The sequence below is a fragment of the Aythya fuligula genome, chromosome 3, assembly GCF_009819795.1.
Source record: "Aythya fuligula isolate bAytFul2 chromosome 3, bAytFul2.pri, whole genome shotgun sequence".
Lineage (NCBI taxonomy): Eukaryota > Metazoa > Chordata > Aves > Anseriformes > Anatidae > Aythya > Aythya fuligula.
This window is the reverse complement of record NC_045561.1, coordinates 49,014,582-49,039,251: the sequence shown is the minus strand read 5'-3', so window position 1 is coordinate 49,039,251 and position 24,670 is coordinate 49,014,582. Positions and strand designations below refer to the sequence as shown.

The following is a 24,670-nucleotide window of genomic DNA, read 5'->3' as shown; positions in this document are numbered from 1 at the left end:
GACAAAAGCCATTGCAACTGTCCACAGTAATTGATCCAATAAGTGATCAGTTTAATAAAGCTTGTTTTAATCTCAACTCCTCTGATAAAAAGGGAAAAGGAGGAGGGGGGGAAGAGAGAGAGAAAGAAAAAACAATCCAAGATTGGTGATTTTATTGCTGACATTGTAAGTAGAAAAAAAGTCTTGTAGTTCATTAGGAAAGGCTTTAGCCTAAAAGACCTTCAAACTTCTTTGTTGAGAGTGAAGGTAAACAGCAGTACTACAATCGATGTTTTATGTATGTATACATAAAAATATATTTCACCTTTTTAAATGTTAAAATATTAGTGTAAACAATGTATGTGAAAAACGTGCAAATTCAAGTCCTCTTAAAATTTTTCATTCAGTTCTTTCACGTGCCACCTATGGTAGCTACCTGTCACGGGGATTCTCTGAGATGAGTTAGGAGACCCCAATGAGCATCATCTGGTGGAAGTGAAAAAAGGAGAGAGAGTCTGGGCTTGTTCACAATTCCCCAAGAGCCAGTACTACCCGATAGCTGCTAAATGACTACATGAGGGGAAGGTGATTGTGCCAGACTCATCCCAAAGCAACTAGAGAGAAAACATCCATGAGAGCTGAGCAATCTCATACATGAATCCAGAAGAGAAGAGTCATGGGCTTACAGTGAGTGAATCACCAACTGAACAGCCTGTTCAGGTCAAAGGAGGCAGCAACACCACTGCTGCAGGCAGGGTCAGTACTTCCACTGAATCTATTCCATGGATTAGGCTTCATTTTTGAGGCACTAAAGCAAGACTACACAGGACAGGGCTGAAGGAAAAAAATGTGACTGCAAATTTTAAAAGAGCTATTAAAAAAGGGTGGGGGGAGGGAGAAGGAGGGTTGGAATCAGTCTCTAGAGTGACATTTCTTAATGCAAAGTTTTGTTTGATAACAGTTTCATAATACGCAGGGACTTCTATTTACAAATTGATTTTCACAGGAAGAAAAAAAATGGGTGTGCAGCTAGCCTTTCCATGCTACAAATAAAATTGCTAGACAAAGGAGTCATTTTATTAGGCGCTTAAAACTGGAGGTATGAAAGACAAAGTGCTTTCTCGTGATTTGGTTTGTAAAGCAGTTCTTTGAAAAAAACATCCATCTTTCCCTGCTGTAGATACAGCAGCTTTTGTGTTCCTAATGCAAGCAGATGAAGTCCTAAAGAACTTGTTTAGAAACTTTACAGTACTGGATGATCTGGAACAGATGAGATGGACTTGACTAGGGGAGATCTTTCTGATCAGGACCTTCTAGCTCCTTTTTATACAAACGCATGACATATCACAGAATCACAGAATTTCTAGGTTGGAAGAGACCTCAAGATCATCGAGTCCAACCTCTGACCTAACACTAACAGTCCCCACTAAACCATATCCCTAAGCTCTACATCTAAACGTCTTTTAAAGACTTCCAGGGATGGTGACTCCATCACTTCCCTGGGAAGCCTGTTCCAGTGAAACATCTAACCTAATCAATAATCAATCTGTTTAACTTTAAGTAACTAATTAACTGCCTATCAGTTTCTGACCAGAGAGTAAAAGCAGTGTTCCCTTGCTTCTCTGATATCTTGCTCAGTAAACACAAACAACATACATGAGACCTACAAGAAAGAGAAAGTTCATAATAAGCAAGATCACACATTTTTTTTATATCTCTTTTACACGGATGCATGAAAAGTGTCATCCCTACCACAACCAGAAACAGCTAAAACTAGGTAAGCAACTAAATCAGTACTCATTTTTCTCAAAATAAAATAAAATAAAATAAAATAAAATAAAATAAAATAAAATAAAATAAAATAAAATAAAATAAAATAAAATAAAATAATGTTCTAATCATTTTCTGAAGATTTCCAAGCAAAATGGTTTTATTACATCACACAGAGAGCTCCAACTGAATTCCTCTGGAGTCTATTTAACTTCTGATATGTCCAGAAGGCAATTAGTGAGAATCAGATGGATTGATTTCACCACACAGAGAATACAGGAAGTCTTCAGAAAATTCAGCCCTGTTAGCCTCTACTAAGACTGTGGAAAATGTTATTTTCTGTATTTTTCTATAGAAAAATACAATCTGTAACCCTCAACGATAGAAAACAGCCTGCAGAGAAAGCTAATCAAAACCTAAATTTGGAATGATGCTGGGAGGGGAAAGAATTCTACATGATAACTTGTCAAAATTCCTGAGAAAGTTCATCATTTTTAGTCATCTCACTGAACTGAAAAAAATCAAGATAGGCATTTAAGGAAGAGCAGACCAATCTATACAAAGTCTTCCTTTTCTTTGCAAGTATTGTGGCAGTTCTGCCCCAGGTTTCACCAACCAGCATTAACAGAGCAACCACGTTTACTCCGGTCCTCATGGTTTAAAGTCTGATACTCCTCAACTTGCAGATTTAGAAACAGAATCTTCATATAATTGGACGATGTGTTGTCGCCCACTAGAAGTTGATCTTTGAGCTAAAGCTACCCAAGAAATTTCAGTCTAAAGGCTCCAGTTTTTTGTGTTTTTTTTTTTTCATAAAGAAGATACAGTAGAAATTATATTCATTTTATTGCCATCAGAACCCTATTCACTTCAACAGCTTTTTAGAACCTTTTACAAAATCACTGAATGCATTGCCAAGAATATTCCAATTAACGTACGCAAATAAATTCAAGGACAAACAAAATAAAAGGTCCAGTTTTGTTTAGATGCACCTGTAATTTCACAGTGGAAATACTCTACCTCCATGATTTAAACCTGGTATGCAAATGTTCACATGCTCATTGTTCAGTCCAGAGAGGAAGAAAAACTGCTTATATGTGGGCAACTGATATTAAAACAAAGAAACCAGAATAACAAGATTTCTTTTCCCGTTCATTTTTCTTAAATCAATTGATCTGATTCATTACTCCAGTTCTAGTGATTTATGAGAACCATAGCGAAACAATTCTTGGCAGTTGCAACCATGCTAGTGTAAGTGTAGCACAACCATAGCTAGCATACACATTACAGAAACCAAACAGAGGGTATGTCATGTGGCAGCATGCCTACATATTTGGTTCAGATTTACAGCCTGCAGTGACAGCATGGCATGTATATGTACTGTTCTTTGCTTTATTATAATAAATTCATTCAGTATTTTTTGTTAAGAGAGATTTACAATATTTCCACTGCTCCTTTGGAAGAAAATCCCTTTATGGTCACTGATGTTTCTCTTCTTATTCAAACTAAGACACAGTGAGATGACTGAAAACCATTTTAATACCAGAGAGCAGCATGACCACGATGAGACTGTTAGGTGGCTGCTGCTGTGACACCCACACCAAGGAGCACCTTCTCTCATGAGTACTCAGCTTCAGGAGCTTGTAGAATAAGGTGATATTTACATTCAGTAGGAGTAAAAAACAACTGGGCTCATTAATCATCTTGCATACAAATGGAAGTGCATAAAAAAAGGTCTTTCCGAGGTCTACAGGAGCTCAGGATATGAGGTTTCATTCTGCACACAGGAGTTGGTGTAAGAAGGCATTTCTGCTATTACACAAGTGAGCTGGTCTGCAGAACAGCAGCACAAGTGGTGGCACATATTACATCTTTCAACTTGGATCAGTTAGGAAAGAATTAGAAGTGTTTCCCTGACTAAGTCACAAGTTAATTCACTTAGTGTTATTTTTTGGTTAGTATCACAGGACTGAGTTACTCAGAATAAGAGAGTCTCAGGTCTTTTCTGCCAACACTTACTAACATAGACAGATAGTGATAAGACAAGGGGGAATTTATTCACTCAGAGGGTGGTAAGGCACTGGCACGGGTTGCCCAGAGAAGCTGTGGATGCCCCATCCCTGGAGGTGTTCAAGTCCAGGCTGGATGGGGCTTTGGGGCTTTTTTTGGCTGGATGTGGCCTAGTGGGTGACATCCCTGCCAATGGCAGGGGGTAGGAACTAGATGATCTATGAGGTCCCTTCCAACCCAAGCCACTCTATGATTCTATGAATATAAAGCCACATAGCAAAACATGCATCCATGAATAGATTGATGACAAAGCAATGTAATTTTAAAAGGCCTAAATGTATCTGTGCAATCTTAAATAACTAGAAAATAAACATTATAGATATAATATTTCAATTTTTAAAAACTTATTAATGAATTGCTCTAAAGCTTAAATGAGAAACATTTACCCTTACAATCTGCTTCTTATCCATTATATTTCCTGGCAGCTTTCTAATTATAATTGACAAATATAATCCCCATTAAAAACACTCACTGACTGCAAATTCAGAGCTAACACGCAGTTAGCATTTAACTTATGATCTCTAGAAATAAGAGAACAATCCTCTTGAAATAAATGGAGCAAGTTGCACGTCTCCATTTGTTTCAAGCTGTCTATGGACTTGAGAAAAAAATAATCAATTTAGTCTTTAACTTTTTGTCTAAAAGAAAGTAAACGAGAAAGACAGAAGGCTTTTTATATAACTTCTTAGTATGGACAAAGCCTGTATCTTTGTTGATAGTCACTGGCAAGCAAGACAAGGGCTGGTAATAAAACTGTACTCCGGGATCCATGTTAAGAAGCTTTTTGCTCCTATAGCCATTTGCCCAAAACATTAAGTGAAATCAGAACCTTTACTGATCTCTAATGAACCTGTAGCACTCAGAGCTATGACTCTGCTGCCCTTGCTGAGTTTCAAAAGGCAGAACAACATCCCTGCTTTATAAATGTCATGGTGTTTTATCCAGATACTGTATACTTCCTTTTTTTTTCCCCCACTTTGTTTTTTTTTTTTTTTTTTTTTTTTTTAAGCCCATTAGAAAGTACTGTTTTATGGTGAAAAAGAGTCAGCATAATGCATTGCAAGGGTAATGTATTTTAGAGGTTGGTGGAGCAATTTATATGCAGATATTTTGAAATCTCTCCAGAGAAAATGTGCTACTGCACTTCTCTAATAGAAAATGAAGACCAGTGCAGCAAGTGGTAATTGAAGAAACTCTCAAAAACTGAAACTTGTATTAGCTCTTTCTGCAAATTATTTTATTCTTCTTTCTAAAGAAATACTTCTTAATACTTCTAAAAATGGTTACAACTAGTATAAGAGTTAAATTTCCCAGTTTCATTATTTCTCCTCTTCCCTACACAGACATAAAACAAACATCAGGACAGATTTCCTGAACAGTCTTGAAAGAAAAAAAAACATCTAGAAGCAGAAAGCATTTTATTCCTTTCCCCCATAAAGTTGAACATGATATAGGAGGTGATAAAACAGGATTTTGAAAACCTTGATGATTCCAGACTCTTCGCAGGATGATAGAAAAGTAACCAAGGTGACGATGGAGTTTGATATGGATCAATTTAATGATTACACCAAGAAGCTGGTCTCCCTATTAAATGCCCTGCATGAGATTAAACTTACTGTGACCCTTTTTGCATTTCCCTTTTGTTTCTTCTGCACAGTACAAATATCTAATAAATTACAGCCTTGAACGGTACACAGCTGAAGCACACTTAAATTACAGTTAAATGAACAACAGTGAGGAATGCCAGGGTAATTATGTTTTCTGAATGAATATTCCTTTCAGTGAATCATGCATTCCTCAAAGATGCTTAAAGATCATATATAGTGTCTCCTTTTTTCTTGTTTCTTCTCAGAACATTTTTATTGAAGTGCTATGTTACATAGGCTTTTTTTTTTCATTATCTGGTATGGCCAAACATGTCTTATTTGTGCAATTCAAATAGTTGTAAATGAAAAACAGCAGAGAACACTCCTTATTAACTCTCCAACCTTTGTAATCCAGCCTATGAAAGCATGCATTCAATGTCATGTTTGCCAAATCATTTGTCCAAACTTAACACTTTAATTACTAAGAGTGCATTAGTAAATACCATGCGTGCTGTGCTCTGTCTCCCCTCCATACAGATCATTAGTCCCATTCTCTTTTACAAAGCATGAAAGACTAAGATTTTTTCAAGAGAATGTAGATTTTACAGATTTGTGTTTTGATTGAATTCTACTGCTACAGAGGAGATTCAGACTACAGAAATACAAAAGCCTTTATCAGTTGTCATGAAAAAAAATCAAGCAGGAGAAAAACAGGACTAAATAAAATCACCTCAGCAGAGGTAAAGCCACTTGGCAAATTTGATTTGCATATTCAAGAGGAGAAAAGAGGCTAAATCGTCTCTGTAAGCTCAGTTCAACTAAATATCTGCAGTAGCACAGGGCGCATGCACCTTTATAAACCTGGTCTCAATAAATTATGAATCCCTCTTCCTTCCAGCAGAGTCCTTTCCAAAATGCTCCTAACTCAAATTGCCTCTGTCTGAGCCTATGGGGCAGAGGAGTTTGTACACGGGTTTTGTAATCTTTCATGTGCTTCTGTTACCTGATTAAATACAAGTGCAGAGGGAGCGGATGCACCAATGGTTAATAAATGGGGTGGGAAGAACAAACTGTTCTCCAAAGCCACCACCATGTGCTGGCACACTAAGGCCCTTTTTCTCCAAGACACTTCTCTCTGTGCATGTAAACGCAATTTACCACCAGCCTCGGGAAACAAACAGAATAAATGCTGCTCATCTGAAAATACAGACATCTTGCATCATTCTGACATCCTCCTTACAGCTTCATTGCTACCTAAAGTACTGCCTCCTGCCTTCTCTCAACTGCAGAGTTTTTTTAAAACCTTTTCTACATGCAATAACACTGCAAAAAATACAGTTTTTTTTAAGCACTCATCTTAGCAAAAGTACCACTGCATCATCTTCTGCAGCTATGTCACTTTCTAAATATTTAACTTTTCTCCTTCAAGGGCATTCACAAAAAAGCAACCCAAATGGAGTAAAGGTATGAATTTATCGCTGACTAAGAAAAGTGCATGTTCCTATTCAGAATTAAAGAAGTCTGATTTCAGTTGGCATTTCTTTCACTTTCAAAACTAATTTACTTATTTTATTTATTTCAGAAATTCTCCGTTTTCTTCCACCAATCATTGAATCACACTTTTATCTTCCTTGTTCTTATGTTTTTCTTCCTTATCCCTTAAAATGAAAAACTGGCACCTTAAAGTCCCTCACTGAACATAAAAATCTTACCATAAAAACAGTAAATATGACTGATACCAAATTATATGAATTACTGAGACACATCATAAATTTTCCTTCTACGTATGTTGTTTGTTTGTTACATCAAATATGTTAGTAATAATTACATTAGAAGTATATGAAAATTAAGTAATTAAATAAAAAGTAAGAAGGTAATTCTTGCATTTTTTCTGTTTTGCTTCTACCTCCCCCCCCCCCCAAAAAAAAAAAAAAAACACACCATCATTAAATCTCATTGACTATCCTCTTGAATTGGATTACAAAAGCTCATTTAGTTGCTTCAATCAGTTTAGGTTTGATGTCAGCACTGTTTTCCTCTATCCTATATCTGAAATTTTCAGTATCTCCTCTATATCTGAAATCAGGGAACAGACAAAGTTTGAAGACTATTTAAAGCTAAGAGTACTCTCCAGCCTGATCATACCAAAACAAGTGAAGTTCAGAAATCATTTCTTTTCTATTTTATTTTCTACCACTCTATGTTTTATCTAACTGCTGTGCTGCCAACACTGAAATTCAGATTGGTACACTAGAAGAAATGAAGGAAACTGCCAGTGTCAGTCTGCTTGTCAGACCATAGAGCTACTGATATTCAGCATTCCTCCCCATGCTTTTAAAAATAAGAATAATTAAAAAAAAAATCCTACCAGTTACACGTAAAATAATTCTTCTCTTTCAAGATACAAGCATCAAGATATCATTTCAGCAACACTTGGCATGTTGCAGATAGGGCCAGATTACTGGAAAAGTCTTTGAGATGCAGCAGTCTGCTGAGTTCATTAAAACCATTCTCAAAATAAAACAGTGGTCTTTACTTCTGTGAAGGCCTCAGTCATTAGAGAAATAGTCCTACACTTCTGCCCCATTGCCAAACATCCTGAGCAAGATCATTAAAAATAAACAACACACTATTTCTGGAGAGATGCTGGGATTTATTTCTCAGCCTCAAGTGGCCTCATTTGAAAACTAAGAATATTTCAGGGTAGTTTTCCTCTTACTCTGTATTTTGAAACTTCAAAGTCTTTTTTGAATTGTTACAGGTGTGATCATTTCCACTGCATTGCTGTCCAGAGTTGGGTAGCCTCTACATCCAACCTGTGCCCCCTTCTCTTCCTGGGAAGAGACTCCCTTGGGACTGGGAGAGGAGCCCCATGTCACAGCCTTCTGTAACCTCCTGCAGAATTTGTCAGCAGAGGTGTAAACTTTTCTATAGAAAACTCAAGGATCATCACAGCAAGTTTTTCATTTTTCCAGTTATCTACTGTACAGTTAAAAAAAAAAAAAAAAGCAACTTCAGATCACAGTTTAAAAACAACTGTCGCATTTCAAGAATGACAACAGATTTGATTGACACAGATAAACAACAAGGATTACCATTACCTACTTTTCAGAGTTCTCAAGCACTCAAATTATTTGAAATGCAAAATGTGGCTTTGACAGAGCAATATGTTATAGTACAAAGTCCTCACCAATGTTCTTTTAAAATGAACTATCTGCAGGACCAATTCACAGTTATCCTACAGACTTAAATTACTTTTTTCCAAACTCAAACCGATAACATTTTAACCCAGATTTCTTTCAGCCTACAATGAACAGCTCTGGGTCTGGCTTACTGTACCTTCTTAAAATTTCATTTACCTCTCTAGCAAACAGCTATTTTTTTCTCAAAGCTGCAGTCTTTGACCTTTAAAGTACAGGCAAACAGTACATAAATAAATGCTTATGGAATGAGAAAAACTAAGTTAAGTTTTACTGCTCCCAGTAGAGCACATCAAAATCGATTACTTGAAAACTAATTACTTACTATTTTTTAAATAAATATCTAAATGATTCTTTCTGGTAATCAAGATTTCTGTAAGTTTTTATTCTATGTTTACATTAATTTTACATTTACACTGATTATGTGCTATAAAAACTTCCTAAAAGTAAAGAAAATGACAGGAAGACAACCAAAATGTAGCTTTCTGTGGGAATTTTGCACAAAACGAATAATGGTCTGTACAGATATTAGTCACCACCACGGTCTGCTAATGCATTATGTATTCAGTCCTTTCCTGTTAGAGTTCATACTCTGGATGAGCCACCCTAATAAGGATGTGCTTAGTTTGAATAAAGCTACCATGTTACACTGGAGCGTCTCTGCTGTTTTTTATGTTTGAGGCAGGGGTTTTGGTTACTGTTTGATTTTATTTTTACATATTTCAAAATGATACAGCATGCAAAAAAAAAAAAAAAAAAAGCAATAAACATGAAAATATATAGTGTATGTAGCATAACAACATGTAGACAGACCCTTAATAACATTTCTAGTTACCTCTTAGAAATATACTTTTTTTTTTTCTACTAGGTTATGGTGATAAGTCCCTCTGTTTTGCTTAAGGAAAGCTTATAAAGAAACAAGGCAAACTTACTTGATATAATAGGGCACTTTGTTATGTGAGACAGATCTCTGCCATGGAAACTGTACTGAGGCTGAGGAAATAAGCAGAAGATGATTATTAGAAAACACCTGTCAAAAAAAAAAAGAAAACTATATTTATTTATTTATTTTACAATTAAAACAGTTACAATAAATTAAATGGGAACAGCTATAATTTTCCAGACAACTTTCAGTAATTAGAAAATCAGCTGGAGGAAATGACTGTAATCTATCAAGGTGATTTTAGGCATCTATTTGATGTCAAGCTCAAAATAAAACAAATGTGGTGATTCTACTTCATAGAAGGATAATAAATTCTGAACAAGCAAGCTATCCATCCAGAGAAAATGGACACAGTGCTTTTCCTACCTTCAAAGACTTATCATCAGCTTCAGTTTTGAAAATAAACACCTCCACTGCTGTAATTAATACTCAACAACAGAACAAAAAGGAGAAATATCAACCTTATTACCATTTGCTACAACCCTTTGCTCCTATTTGCAATTCAGATTAATATTGATTAACACTGTACAGCCAACAAACAGCCACAAAACCTGTCTTTGCACTCCTTGTTGAACAGCAGGATTTATACAAGTCATCAAGATAAATCAACAGATACCATCTGTAACACCAAGAAGCCTTCTGTACACCATGTTGCAAAAGGCATAAAGTCATGCACGACACTACTCTATTCACTTAGAGATCCCAGAGATAAAAGGGGAAAGTCTTCATGCCAAAAAGAATTCTGGTGCATGGCTTAAAAGTGGCTATTTAGTGAAGAACCACAAGAACCTACAAAGAACTTATGGTTCTATGAAGAACCATAAGGCCTACTGGAAACTACCAGAATAGTGTCTGATTAATTAGGGTTTTATCACAGAAGAAACTCACTTTACTGAACATGCTGTAGAAGCAGAAATTAAAAGAACATGTAGAAATAACTAACTGAACATCACAATAGGATGAATTTATACTGAACACACACACACTTTCAAAACAGATTACCTACTCTTAAGCACTAACACCCCTGTTTAAAACCTGGTGAAACGAGATGCAGGCTTGATGGATCTCAAGTAATTAAAACACATAGTTGATCTAGTTTCCCTGCAAGCAGAGAGCACTTTTGAGCTTATCCCTCTGTGTAAAGTACTTTTGAGAGTAACTGTCTCTTCTGTTCCAAGACCTGTACAAGCAGCATAAGCCCCACATGCCAGTACTCCTGCAGAGAGGGGGGCTCACCCTCTTCCCAGCTGTCTCCTGAGGATTTTAATGGTTGTGACATCTTCCTGGACCATACAAAATTTCATGGTTTGTATGTTAAGAAACATTAATGTACTGAAAGACAGATCAACTGAGAAGACTATTTGGAAAACTACTTGAACCAAATTTTCTTCACTAAAAGGGTTGCTAGGCACTGGGACAGGCTGCCCAGGGAAGTGGCTGAGTCACCATCCCTGGAGGTATTCAAAAGACGTGTAGATGTGGTGCTTAGGGACATGGCTTAGTGGTAAACTTGGCAGTACTAGGTTAATGGTTGGACTTGTTGCTCTTAGAGGTCTTCTCCAAGCTAAATGATTCTATGATTCTATCATTATTCACTGGAAAAAATAGAGGAAATTTCATACTATTATTTGAAGAAAATAATGTTTGCAATAAAACTGAATTACTTGTTAATGGAAATACATAGTAATGTCTAAATGCTCAAATAGAGGTATTTAGCTAAAAAATAATAGGTACTCACAATGCTGAAAAACAAACAAACAAAAAGTTTCATTCTTTAATGCTGCAATTTGGCACCTATGGCAGCTAGGGTAACTACACTAATTATGTCTTCTAACCAGAATGTAAAACCTGGCCACAGTAATGTATGATTTTTGTGCTAGGACAGGCTATAGATACTCTGCACTGACACAGATATGGACTAAACCTTAATAAATTAAATTGCTAATTATTATGGACTGAGTCATACTCTATTTATTTGGGAACAAAATTTCTAAAAGCAGTGCCACTTTTCTCTACTGCACAAACCTCTGTAAAATAGAATTCCCATTCTTTTCTATAAACAGGTTCTCAATAAAAACTGAGCAGAGTAGTTATTGATTCTGGCACTCAACAGCAGGGCTGCAGGTATTAGTAAAAGGTTGAACACCACTTGGATGCTTTGAGCAGGACACTTGAAGGCCTAGGCCATTTGTTAGGGACCATATGGAGCCAGCACTCCATGGATGTTTGTGGATTCTTCTGAGAAAGAATACAAGAAATAAAATAGAGGGACGTAGATCTCAGGCTTTAGAAAATAAATGAAATTATAGAAAAATGAAGTTAGTTTCTGAAGGCAGGAAACAATAAAACATTCTTTTTTCTTTCTCTTTTTTTTTTTTTTTTTTCCAGAGAATAATGGGTTATAAGGATTCTTCACCTTCATCCATAAGGATGTGTAAAATTTATGGATCAGTAGTTAAATTGCAAGGAGCTTATTTTCCATCTCAAAAGTAATGAAAAGAGGAGCAATTAAAGTCAGCCTAACACTGACTGGAGGAGAGAAATGATTCAGCAAACCATCGTGCATTGCAGGGGCCTCCAAAATTGCACTAGATCAGTCTCCTACATCACGAGAAGAGAGGACAATATTATATAATTAAAAAATAAAAAATATATATCCTGAAGCACTTTCTTCATGATGGACTGGATGAATCCACAAATTCAGTGTTCCAAGAAGTCCATCAGCAGTAGTAAACACTTTACTGTGCTTATTTATTAGAGAAACACAACTAGCTAAAGCAGAGGGAAATCACAGGATTAAGGCGATGGAGTCTGATGAACAGGTAGAAACAGGTGTTTTGCTAGCACAAATTACTGATGAAATGGCAACTGGGAGCAGATCAGATGAGATTGGTGGGTGCAGAGGCTGTGGTTTCTTGTTAAGGTTTGCAGGAAGAGTAACAGGTAGGTGATACCAACCTAAAATAGTTGCCATTCAGGATGGCCCAGATTAAAACCTGCCTTTTAATTCCAAAGTGCAACTTTGGAGGTAAAGATTTGTATGAGACAGATGCATCACATCATAATTTTAGTTTTAGGAGTTTGAGGTTATATTATTCAGACTACAGCCTTGCCTGTTCTTCATAGTTAGAAGTCACTTAAGGTTACAACGAAGGTTTGAAAAATTTGATTTAGAATATGCGCTATTTCAACCTGTCAGGATAAAACCTTAATTTTTCTGGATTTAATGATTTCTTTATTGCTTTCCTTTTAAAGTTACTGTCTCTAACTTTCATTTAACAGACTTTTACATGAAGTTGTAGGTATTAACTTCTGTAACACTGCTTAGTTCAAGCTCTCGAAATAGAATTTTTAAGAAGTTTTTGCTGCTGTCTGGGGGGGGGGGGGTGAAGAGATTGCTTGTATTTTGTTTTTGTCTTTTTTTTTTTTTTTTTTATAAACTAAATGGATAACTGCATACTATTTGTTTTTGCAGAGCTGTGGTTCTTGGCTATAGCTTTTTGCAGTAGTTAAAAACGTGCATTCTGGAAACTTTCCCCTCTCAACTTTTGTTCATCACTTGAACTCCCCATCCCCTTAAGCCTAGAGAAGATGCCCTAAGCAAGGCTGAGGCATGCTGATAAGGTATTGCATAGTCTCCTTGGATGCAATTCTATGGACGTTTTATCCAGCAACAAAGGCAGTTTACACAATTCCAACATTCTCTTGCAACCAGCTCCCACTGCATTTTACCACTCATTCAGTTTTGTGAATGAAAGTATTTGTTGTGGCATGCTGTAAACCAAATGAAGGAAATGATCCAGGCCAAACAAAACAAACCGACCTTGTCTGGCAGGCTTCTTTGTTTTACATGTGGGCTCTTACACTCATTTTTCTTTTTCTTTTTTTTTTTCAGCTCAGTCACCTGCATTTTTCCATTGGTCCAGGAGAGGAGAAGTGAACATCCGTAACAGTTACACAAGACTGAAGAAACCAGTTAGAGTAGGGGAAAATGCATCTTCTCTACAGTGCTTCCTAATCAATTTACATTAGACAATACCTACTACTCTCCCAAATGGTTAATCTGGCATTTTTCAACAGTGTCAAAGCTACCTTTGTACCTCTATTCTTTTTAACAAATTATTACACAGGTGCACTGTCCACGTCAAAGTTAAAAGTTTGAGACTGTGAGTGCTACAAAACCCACCATGGCAACATCATAGTATACTTCTAATGAGGTTTATATAGCAAAAAAAAAAAAAAAAAAAAAAAAAAAAAAGTAATTTTACAGTTGTGTTTTTTTTTATTTGTGTTTTTTTCCTGTCAACTTAAAAAAAGGGAGAAGTGACTCAAAGAACCTTGATTTTGCATAACTGCTGTAATATTTTAAAAACATTGCAATTTGCTTACCCTGTTTACTGAGAAATTGTTTGTCAATTCAAAATAAGAACACTGTTATCACTTAGCTCAAGAAGAATACAAGATTTATTTAATGTTTTAAAATTATATGAACTGTTTAGCTATATAGGCACATACTTGAGAATTTCTGAGACAGAGCTGGACGTTTTTATATTCATGTCTTGTTAATTTGCAACAATTTTTATTATTGAAGCCTTCTGTCAAAAAACAGAACTACTTGTGTTAACCTTTGTATCATTAGCTCTGATGATGGCAGATAAAGCTAGAAGGTCAGAAAATTAACAAGGATCTCGATATCACAAAATATCTTCCTTTATTGAACACATCAGATGAGAGAAAGAGGGAACACAGCATCTGTTTTTGCCTTCTTCTAGCCATAATGGGAGATTCTAGGTTTATCAAACGGAAGTGATTCAACTTTGAATTCCCCACCCCTTTATGTGAAATTCTAGGAATTTATGACATGAAGTGCATAATAATAATGGTCTAGTCTGCAAAATCCAGGCAGCTCTTGCCTTGTGCCATCCCAACTAGTGTGTAGGGAGAAACTGAAGACAGAGGTAGCACGAGATGAGAAGATGTGGTTGTGAACACAAAGACCCTGGAGCAGCCACAGGTCAGACCTTACAGAAAACAGCGGACAAAGAAGAAAATGAACAAGGATGCAATCATAATTCAGCAAGATACTGCAGTGACCCTCGAGGAAAGTATACTAGTGAGAATATCAGTGAAGTTATGATGAAGATGAAATATCCCAGCAAAAAATCAGGGAGGTAGATAATGCGGAAAAGGAACTTTCTGTGCCTCAAGTCAGAGGGAAACCTGGAGGGCAGTAAGTGATGTGCAGTGTTTGTGAAAACCTCCTGTACAGTTATATGTCGAATGCATCAATTAATTCAAAGAACTTACTGGAGAGAAAGTGCTGCGATGCAGGTCCAAAATCTCGGTGTGCCTCTTGCAGCTGTTTAAGGCGATCCTCTACAGACACCTACACACAAACACGTATTTACAAAATTTACTTTGTAACACCAGGTCCATGGCTACAAAAACACTGGTGTGCACTTATTTTTAGTTAAGCACATTTAAGATTTCATTCTGCCATAGCACTTATTTGTTATCCACCTGTTCAAAGCTACATTTTATATATTTGTTTGCTTAATTAAAGTCCCTTTCATCATTTGCAGTCTTCCTATGAAAGTAGTGCAGATCAATAACGAACAATAGCGGTTTCATGGTGACTTTAGCTGACCACTGAAGTTTCTGACCTCCTCCCAGCCCTTCTGTTGTCCAAATTTCTATAGTCAGCAGGTCGTCATTTGATTGTATTGATCTCAAAGTGCCTTTCCAACACAGACTATTTTGGCTGACACGATTTCCCCTGGTTTACTAATTGAAACTGCACTAGCACATCCAGCAGCAGTTTGGCTGCTTAGTTAACTCAAGTTAAGGAGCGAAAAAAAAGAGAAACCCATTAACAAATTATATTTATAATTCTGTCTCTCAAGGGAGACAGATTCAGACCTATGAGCCCAGAAGCTGACGCCTGAGTTTTAAAAGTTCTGCTGTAATGCCCTCAGCTAGAGAGGAAACATTCTCCATCCTTTCCCTGATTCTTTCAGATACTTCATATAACTCTTAAGAGCCAGACAAATAAATAAATAGCAGCACATTCACAATAAATATTTATTACAAACAAACAAAAAAAAAAAAAAGTGCAAAGATTGTTAAATGAACTTTAACTAATGTAAGAAACTTCATTAAATCGTTCAGTGAAAAACTTCATAAGTTTAAACTGTAATCAGGCACATTGATTTACCTTTCTCAGACCATTTAAGCACCAATAATCATAACTAAGCTTTACGAATCTCACAGCATACCCTCTTCTGTTTTTAGCTAAATGTTCTACTACTCACATTTCATTACAGATCTACTAATACTTAGGTAATTTTTAGTGAAATTCCCTGCAGACACTGGAAACATAACAGGAATATGCACATGGGTTTTCAGTAACAATGATTTATACAGTAAAAATACTGCTATGGCATGTAGCAAAGCATGCAATAATAGTTCCCACTAGCCTCCAGAGATTAATGCAGTCTCTTGAGTGAGTAAACTGCTGAGACAGCTTGAAAGGAAAAGCTATTGGTCAAGCCACAGAACTAAAGAGTTCTCTTTGTGACTTTTGTACTACTTGAGTAACAACTCAAAGACAGAAATAACAAATGAGCAGTAATAATGCATCTTTTAGGAGAACAGAAGAGAGTGAGGAGCATCCCCCACCATACCCCACTCCTAATGCACATGTTCAGAAGAATACCTGCAAAAGTTTCCACCGCATATTAAGATCATCTAATTGACGAGACATCTTTAACGATGGATAAAGGTCGAGTGGAGACAGCTGACTGGACAAATCATTCACTGTTTTAACTTTCAAGTTGATGGGAGCAATTTCTTCTCTAAAAGCCTAAAAAAGTAAGAGACATACATTTATGCTCTATGGACACCTGAGCAGCAAGAAAGCCACAGTAAACTCAACATGGTGCCAACTTGCACAGTGTGGCATCTTGCACTACATAATGATACACAACTCTAGACTTCTTCAGCAAGGAAAGTTCATTCATTTCAATATTCTTATTACCTATTCCTTTGGAGAAAAAAATAAAATGGCATGAAATTTACCCAAATGTCCACATCCAGATTCCACCACTAAAATAGAATATTACAATTTCAGTAAGGTGTTTTGTGGTGTCAGATGGCTTTAGACCCCTTCCTTTCAAATAGAAATAGGCAATACTCTATTAGGAACTATAGCAGTACAATCACTGTCAAGAGCTCTTTAAAAAGAATTATGTCTGGTAACTGCAGTTTTCCAGTATAAAGCAGCTGACAACAATTCAATTTAAAAACTATTATTGAATTAGCAAAGCATGAAGGAATGTATCTTCTAAGGTAAAGGAATACAATGTTTTACCTGATTAGAACTGTAAAGCAAAAGTATTACAATGATTAAAAGAAGAAAAAAAGGTTTATTGAATCAAATGGAACTAAATACAGCATTAAGAGAAAATTGATGCAAGTTTTAGTTACAGTTGAAAAGATGCATCAAATGTCTTTCTTGCTGTGAGCACTTAATTGTTCAATCCTACAAATGACTAAACATCATGAAACAAGCCAAAAACAACTGGAAAAAAAGATTTTCTTTGGACAATTCAATTATTTACCTCCCTTAAAAACCTCTCTTATAAGGGCCAGGAACAGAAGGCACCTACTGGCAAGATGTAAGTGTCTGACTTCTGGACAGCCAGCAGGACTGAATTACTTTAGCAGATGTTTCATTTTTTCCACAGCTATGAAAATCTAAAAGGCTTTTGCTTTACTTTTCTTTACAGAAAAAGCTATCAAAGTATGACAAATTGCTTCTTAATATAAGAATAAAGAGCTATTCAGTATCAGCAGCTTCGTGTTTATTTTGGTATCAATATTAAAATGTAAGAGGTGGAGGAGGAGATGCATTTCTCTTTGCAAATCAACCACACTCTAGACGCAAATCAGCTTTGACTACCTTTGTTTTAAAGATTTTAGGTTCTATTAAACCTGAAGTAGCAACTAAGCTTGGAGAATGCTGATGCTTCCATTGATACATGTGAAATAAGGCAGCCCTGAGTGAAGTTCATATAGGTCCACAGGCTGCAGTAAACAAATAGAATAGTTCCACAAAACTTTTTGCAAGCCATGGCTCTTCTTTCTTCCAACACCAGCTTCCCGTGCTAAAGTCACAGATGGTCAAGTACATGACCCCAGGGTCCTCTAATGTTTTTCCATATTCACCTTGAGCTTGAAAACTGAAAAGTTGTGTTTGTGAAACAGAAGCTTGCTAAGTTTGCCTGAAATAGCTATTTCCTCTATCATACTAATTAAAAAGCAAACGCGTACCTGCATGTTCTGCTGGAATGCCTCCTATTCAGGCATTCACTCAAGCATTTTGCTGCTTCAGGTCAGCTTTCCTGGCTAATAGTTATCAGAAGGTATTGCTTATTTGGAGAGTTTTGCATTACTGGGTCCCTAGTCCAACCCATGCAATTAAGCAAAGGATGACAACTGTCATGGGCAGCGGTGCTTTGGGATATTGAGCCCTGCATGAGTGGCCTGGAACCCTTGTTGAAAGAATTGTTATGCCTGTGAGAGCACTATACTGTAGTGTTTGTTCTTACCTTTGAAATAATCCTTAAGAGAAGCCAACCTAAAGCAAAAGCAAATTTTCACTTATATGTGCTCAGAAAGACAACACATGTAAAATTCATGAAAGTTATGGACTAGGAATTAAAACTAAGTAAAAACTTCTGTATGACTAACAGAACTCTAAACATTTTTCAAAGAGGAGAGCTATATGTGATTGACAAACAGATCTGACAATTCACCACTACAAAAAGGAGAGGAGGCTCCTGTCATCTATCAGGATTATAACTGACTGAACTTGCTCATATTCTAGTACTTGGACAAAGCTTCAAACACACCCATAGCCTCACAGTGGGTTGGACAGTATTTCTGGGTGGAAAATATTTGAATTCTACAACTTTTTTTTTTTTCCAATTTAAATCACACATGCTTATGCAATCACACAATCACAGCTGATAGTGAATGTGGCACAGTAATGGACTTTCCTTGTGACCTAAAATCTAGTCTTTGAAGAGCAGTATAAACTGTACATAAGAATTTAAGTATACAGTAAACATATTTGACACCATTAAGGGTGGTAAAATTGAGGGGTGTGACTCACACAGGCTAAATATTCCCTAGGAATATTTACACTTACAGTAGTTTTCTCAATGTGATCTGGTAATGAATCTATGAGCAGGTCTCCCACAGGTTTCCAGCCATTCCTCACGTTTTCAGCCTCCTTCAGGTCAGCATCGAGGTCATCCATGGCACACTGCAAGTCTTTCAGTTTTTCTAATGCTTTGTCCACTTGCTTCTGCCAGATAGTGGCACTGGCATTTAGGTTCTCCCATTTCTCTTTTACCTCTGATGACTGCTTACGCATAGCTTTGGCAATTCTCATGGCTTTCTCCTCAGGGGTCAACTCTGCAGAGGGGAAAAAAAAATAAAAAATCATGCTGTTTATTTCTACTTTTATTCATGCCAAGTTAAACAGACTGCTTCTGAGGTGCATGTTCAAGACAGTTCATAAGTCCAGAGTCAATCGATAATTTACTTCAGTAGGTATAAGGTAGCCAAAAAGTCTATTTTGCCATAATTAAAATAAACCTTCATCATCCTTAATGACAAAATAATGCTTGATAAGACAAAGGGAAACTATTCCTGACTTCTATGTATTCCGATACCTGCAAAACAAAGGCAGCTCACTGCTGGTTTGTTGGAGGCATAGGGGAGGTAACAGAAGATCACTCTTCCCTACTGGAAACTGCCATAGGGATCTAGGGACCATTTCATGTAGAAAGAACAAGAACCAACATCTTCCACACTACCCCCAGGATGCCTCTTCTCTTCCTATGTACTACCAAAACACAAAGTGTACTGAATACCATGTGGTAAGTGCTTCTGCAGCTCTACCTCTGTTTGTCTGTGTTAACGCTGAAGTCCTAAAAAAACCACATTTTAAATAGGTATTGTAAATATAAAACTGCTCAACTAACATGCTCACCAAAAAAAAGTTGCACTTACAGTGCATTATTTCAGGCTTATGTGTCTAAATCTCCTGGGCAACCCGCCACCTGTGGAAATCCCATTCCTATTAGCAAAGGCCAGCTGCAGTTGAAGAAAGCCGTAGTGGTCACACACACAAACTCAAGACACAGCCACAGAAGATGGCATTGATTATTTCAGTAAGCTGCTTATATCGATATCCCCAGACCCCAGTGAGCCCGTAAAACATAGGACAGCATTCCACAGTGCAGACATGCTTCAGTCCTAATTGACAAGCACCGAGTCAGCTGGTGGCACATCTCTTCTCCACAACAGATGATTTCGGCAACCCAGGCATTTGGTCTATCAATAAGAGAACATTTCCTTCCTGGGTCTTCAATCGCCAGCAAGTCCTGCTGACTGCTGCTCAAGTTGGCCTTACTGAAAGAAATCACAGAGAGCTTCCTTCACTAGGGTAGAGTTGCTATAATTACCAGCTAAGCTCATTTCAAAGGATTCCTCCTTTACTTAGTGACCTTGCAGTTTCTGCAGGCAGAGAAATAAGCAGAGCAAACTTGATATAACACGGAAAACAGAAAACAAGGGGAACAAGATATGGCATAGTCCAAAACTAAGCTAAGTGGCCTTCTACTCACTGCTATAAAAAAAAACAAAACAAAAAAAAAAAAAAAACAACCTTAGAAAAGGTTTATCACAGCATTGTTTGTGATTAAAAATCAAGCGTTGTCTATGAATAAATTATACACAACAATATAGAGATGAAAGCACCATTCTTGTCAGAAGACAAATGGACATACAATTTTCCATATGCTGATATACTGCCTTTAAAGATATCATATGAGGAAGAGCTTCTTTATGATCTGAGTGACAGAGCACTGGAGAGGCTGCCCAGATAGGTTGTGGAGTCTCCTTCTTTGGAGATATTCCAAACCTGCCTGGATGCCATCCTGTGCAACGTGCTCTGTACCTTGTGTCTTGAATCTCAGCAATTCACATTCAAAATAAGCTACGTCATAGGACAACACAGTTCTGGGATGATCTTTACCCCAAACTTGGCCAGAGATTTCAGGATTTCAGGAAAAGGAAAAGAAATAACGCTTAAATTCTAAACAAAGCAACCTTTTCAGATAAAAAAAAAATTCTTTTAGAAAAAAAAAAAAAAAAAAAAAAAATAATACCAATTGCTTACTTACAGATACCAAAGAAGTCATCACTAGAAGTAATTTTGGAATTAATTCATCAATGGTATATTCAGAGCTGGGAATAATGACAGCCAACTACAGTCCATAGACAAAATTACTGCACAAAATCTGGAAGCCAAGCCATGGTTCAGCACACAGGCAAGTTGCACCTAGTACAACCAGTTCAGTATCATCAGATGGACAACAAGGCCCCACCAGTAAAAGCTGCAGGACCTTAAATAAGTGCTAAGAGAGCACCTGTAGACAGAACACTTTACAGAAGGAAAGGGAGTACTTTGTTGAAAGGGGACAGAAAGTTGTAGACCCAGTAGAGGAGTCTCCTTGGCTCTCATCTCGAAACTGTGAATACAGGGGACACGTACAGGGACACCCAGAAACTGGACTGAGTAGAATATCATCCAAGAAGCCTTAATATGAGTGAAAAACTTAGATTTATTTTTTTTTTTTTATTAGCTATAATGGTACTGACATAACAGATTCAATGACTAACTGCTTCTTGCTCCAGTAGAATCAATACCAACAGAAGAATAGCTGTAGCTACAAATGGGAGAGGAGAACAATGGCCTGATCTAATTTGCCTGGCCAACTACAAAAAGACAGCTTCACTTGTGACAGACCAGTCGCATATCTGGGAGGGAAAAAATTCCACACTGACTGGCATGACAGAAGTATCCCAATGGAACTAAAAACAGAAACATTTTTGAACACCATTCATCAGATCAATCTCCTTGTCCAAGGGAATCTGATGCCTATTTTATTTGAAAAATATTAATTCCTTGCAAGACTGCTTTATTTTACCCAAGTCTTGGGAATGCTTGTAAACTTGCCTTTAAAGACATTTACTGGAGAAATAAAGCCAAACACACATTTTTATGAGCTATAAAACCATTCAGCTTCAATTCAGTTAAGAAATACATCTTGCACAACTTCACGCTTTCCATCATGAAAGCCCAACCTATTAATGAGCACCACACTATTTCCAAGCAGAGAGCACATTCTCCAAAATCCTCATTGCACAGCACAGAATTGTAAACCTAGCCTCATAAATAATGTCTTAACAGTAAGAATTCTGCACTTTGAGTTTGTTTCATCAGTCTGTCACTGCACACGCTAGCAGACAAACACAGCTTCTTTATGCTGTGAAAAAATGCTACATACTAGTTGCTGCTCTTTTGTTCCCACTTAATATGAAATCTTCTGAATGATCAGCTTTTTTCTTTTTTTTTTTTTTTTTTTGGTAATGTACTTATTACATTATCTTCACTTCAGCAGCTGCTCAGAAAGTAAGAAGAGCCTGTATTCACTGGACCATCTGTTTACCAGAGAGGGAAGATAGTAACTGACCTTGCAGTCAGAGAAAAAGAGCAGGAAAAAAAATCTGCTTTTGTAGTGGAAAGAAACTTGATTTTAATAAGCATTTTTTATCACAAAGTGATGAAAGGACCAAGAATTTTTCTGTGTCACTAGCACAGAGAGAGTGCCACAGAAGGAAGACTTTCAAGACTGAACTTTACAGCATATAAATTCCTTACACGCTTGCGTATATGGAGAATACTTATACAGGAAAGTTCTCAGTGAAGAAAACTCTTCTTGCTTAAGAATTTAATTCAGATCAGGTAAGCTATTCTGGCTCTAGCAGTTTTGACTCTAAGCAGCTCTGCTTGATCCCCATGTTGCTTGCTCTCTTTCTATCTTGCCAGAATTACATTAATTACTTTTTACTTTGAGTATATTCTTTGTATATGTTAGCATTATGTCAAATATTCTCTCTTCCTTGATTCAATCAGTCTTCACAGAAAAAAAAAAAAAAGGATAAAACTTCACTGTGAACTTTTCACTTCATTATGAACACTTTTAAAGCATTTGAAGGAACACAATGAAACATGGTCAAATTTGTAAGCAGAAGAACCAAGAGCACTGCTTGTGTTGCATGATGAAGTCTTTAGCATCACTACAGTGAAAGCATTCACTGGGTTTCTTACAATACGGACAGAAAACAGTTCTGATGGGATGGTAATGGGAAGTTTTAAAGATCAGCAACTGGTTAGTAACATAGCACTTAGACTAGCAACCCAGTATGCCACCTTTCTCTTCTAGTTCAAATATCTATTGCAAATACATGAAAAGCAAAGAAAAAGCACAATCATTCATTTTTGTCTTAGCCTATTTAGGTTTCACTCTATCACAACTGAAAGTTTTCAAGCCGGATAAATATAATCAAGTAAGAGTGAATGAGGAAAGTCTCTGCAGGATTAAAGACAAATTAGCTGGTAACTTTATGTATATTGAATACATCTGGAAAGGGCCTGGAGTATGGTCTATAGATAATGAGATATTAGAATTTCCCAGCGGGTGCTGGTGGATAAGATACAAAAGGACAGATGAAACAAGAGAAAATAACTTCTGATTAAAGGAGATAAGTCATCCCATTGCATCTATCCCCAGAAAACTTAAAAGATTACAGCAACCCTGAGAACCACACATTCATGCAGCATAACCAATTAACCAATGTAATTTATCAGTATAATCAAAACACAATACTTCTCACTAAAAACCAGCCACTATCTTGTAATAAATGATGTGATACACAGCACAGTGGAAGCTTGAGGTTTTGTGGTGCTCAAGAAACAAAAAACAGGTATAAGTTCTATTTTAGATTGTGCCTGCCACAAAACCAGAAAAAAATCAATGGTAATAGTATTGTTATGTCATCAACAAGCTACTATGTCTACTTCTAATTCCTGTAGAAGGAAAGGTACTAATGGAGAAGGATATCACCACTGAATACCACTTACTCAAGACTCCCTGAATCGATGGTGTCCTTCCACAACACTGGACTTCAAGAGAACATCCAGGTTCTGAAATTTTTGAATTGCTCACAAACCTTCTAAAGCAAGTTTACTCAGCCTGTTTTCTCCTCTATATACTTTACTTTTTGTTTAATATTCTTCAATTACCCATTTGCTGTCTTGAGGCTTATTTACAATTACAAAAACTGAAGCAACTTACTTGAATTTTTACTTGTACCATTCCAAGCAGGCTACCATTTAGACACTACAAGATGAATTTCAAGGCTCCACACAGGTGAACTAAACTTGAAGGGTAATAAAGATGTATTTGAAAAGGAAGAGAAATATTTCATCAGTGTGGGATTATCTCACAGGTAACTGCACATTTCTTTAACTAAATGTGTCAAAAGTCACAAGTGAATGAGCACCAACTAAAACACGGACAACAATGTTCAAAATAGGGCATGAGTCCACTGACCTCCAGTGGCCCACATGCTCTTCTTTCTCCTATAGCTTTAACAATCAAGACTTCGATACTCAGCCCATTAGTGTAGGAGAGAACAAAAAATATTCCAGTCTTGTGTGACAGCTAGGTGACAAGTGGTTGGGAACAGAAATACTGCCTACTTTAGCAAAAAGAAAGTTGCCTATTTCCAATATGGACTTCCTTGCTAAGAGAATACAATATAGAATTTATTTAATACAATACATACAATAGCGAATTTATTTAAATGCGTTCGGTAGCAGGAAGCAAAGAAGTTTGACTTTTATTTACGTCTGAAACAGGGTAATATGCTGTCTGGCTGAAATAAATAATGTAATTCACTGATAGTTACTCATATATTCTCTTACAACACAAATGTGGTTTATGGGGTTTTCTACACTTTTAATTAAAGAAGATAACAGACAGTAAATACTTAATTTTAAATCATGTATTTATCACATCACCTTTAATACCAAATAACATATTTCAAAGACAGGAAACTGATTGTCCTAACAAAACCAAAAGCTACTGAAGTACTTCAGCAATACCACAGACTCCTGGAAACATTTGCAGTAGGAATCACTG

The 24,670-nt window shown here is 36.7% G+C and overlaps 1 protein-coding gene across 3 annotated transcripts in view; it reads right to left on the bottom strand.

Annotated features, from left to right (window-relative positions):
- The window catches only part of UTRN (utrophin), a 366,152-nt gene that overhangs the window by 64,600 nt on the left and 276,882 nt on the right, over positions 1-24,670 (bottom strand). For all 3 annotated transcript variants that reach the window (XM_032185295.1, XM_032185296.1, XM_032185294.1), the window contains 4 exons: positions 18,760-19,028; positions 16,264-16,410; positions 14,856-14,934; positions 9,538-9,598 (listed from right to left, as the gene is read on the bottom strand). In XM_032185295.1, coding sequence (XP_032041186.1) covers positions 9,538-9,598; positions 14,856-14,934; positions 16,264-16,410; positions 18,760-19,028 — 556 coding nt within the window. The remainder of the gene's footprint in view (positions 1-9,537; positions 9,599-14,855; positions 14,935-16,263; positions 16,411-18,759; positions 19,029-24,670) is intronic.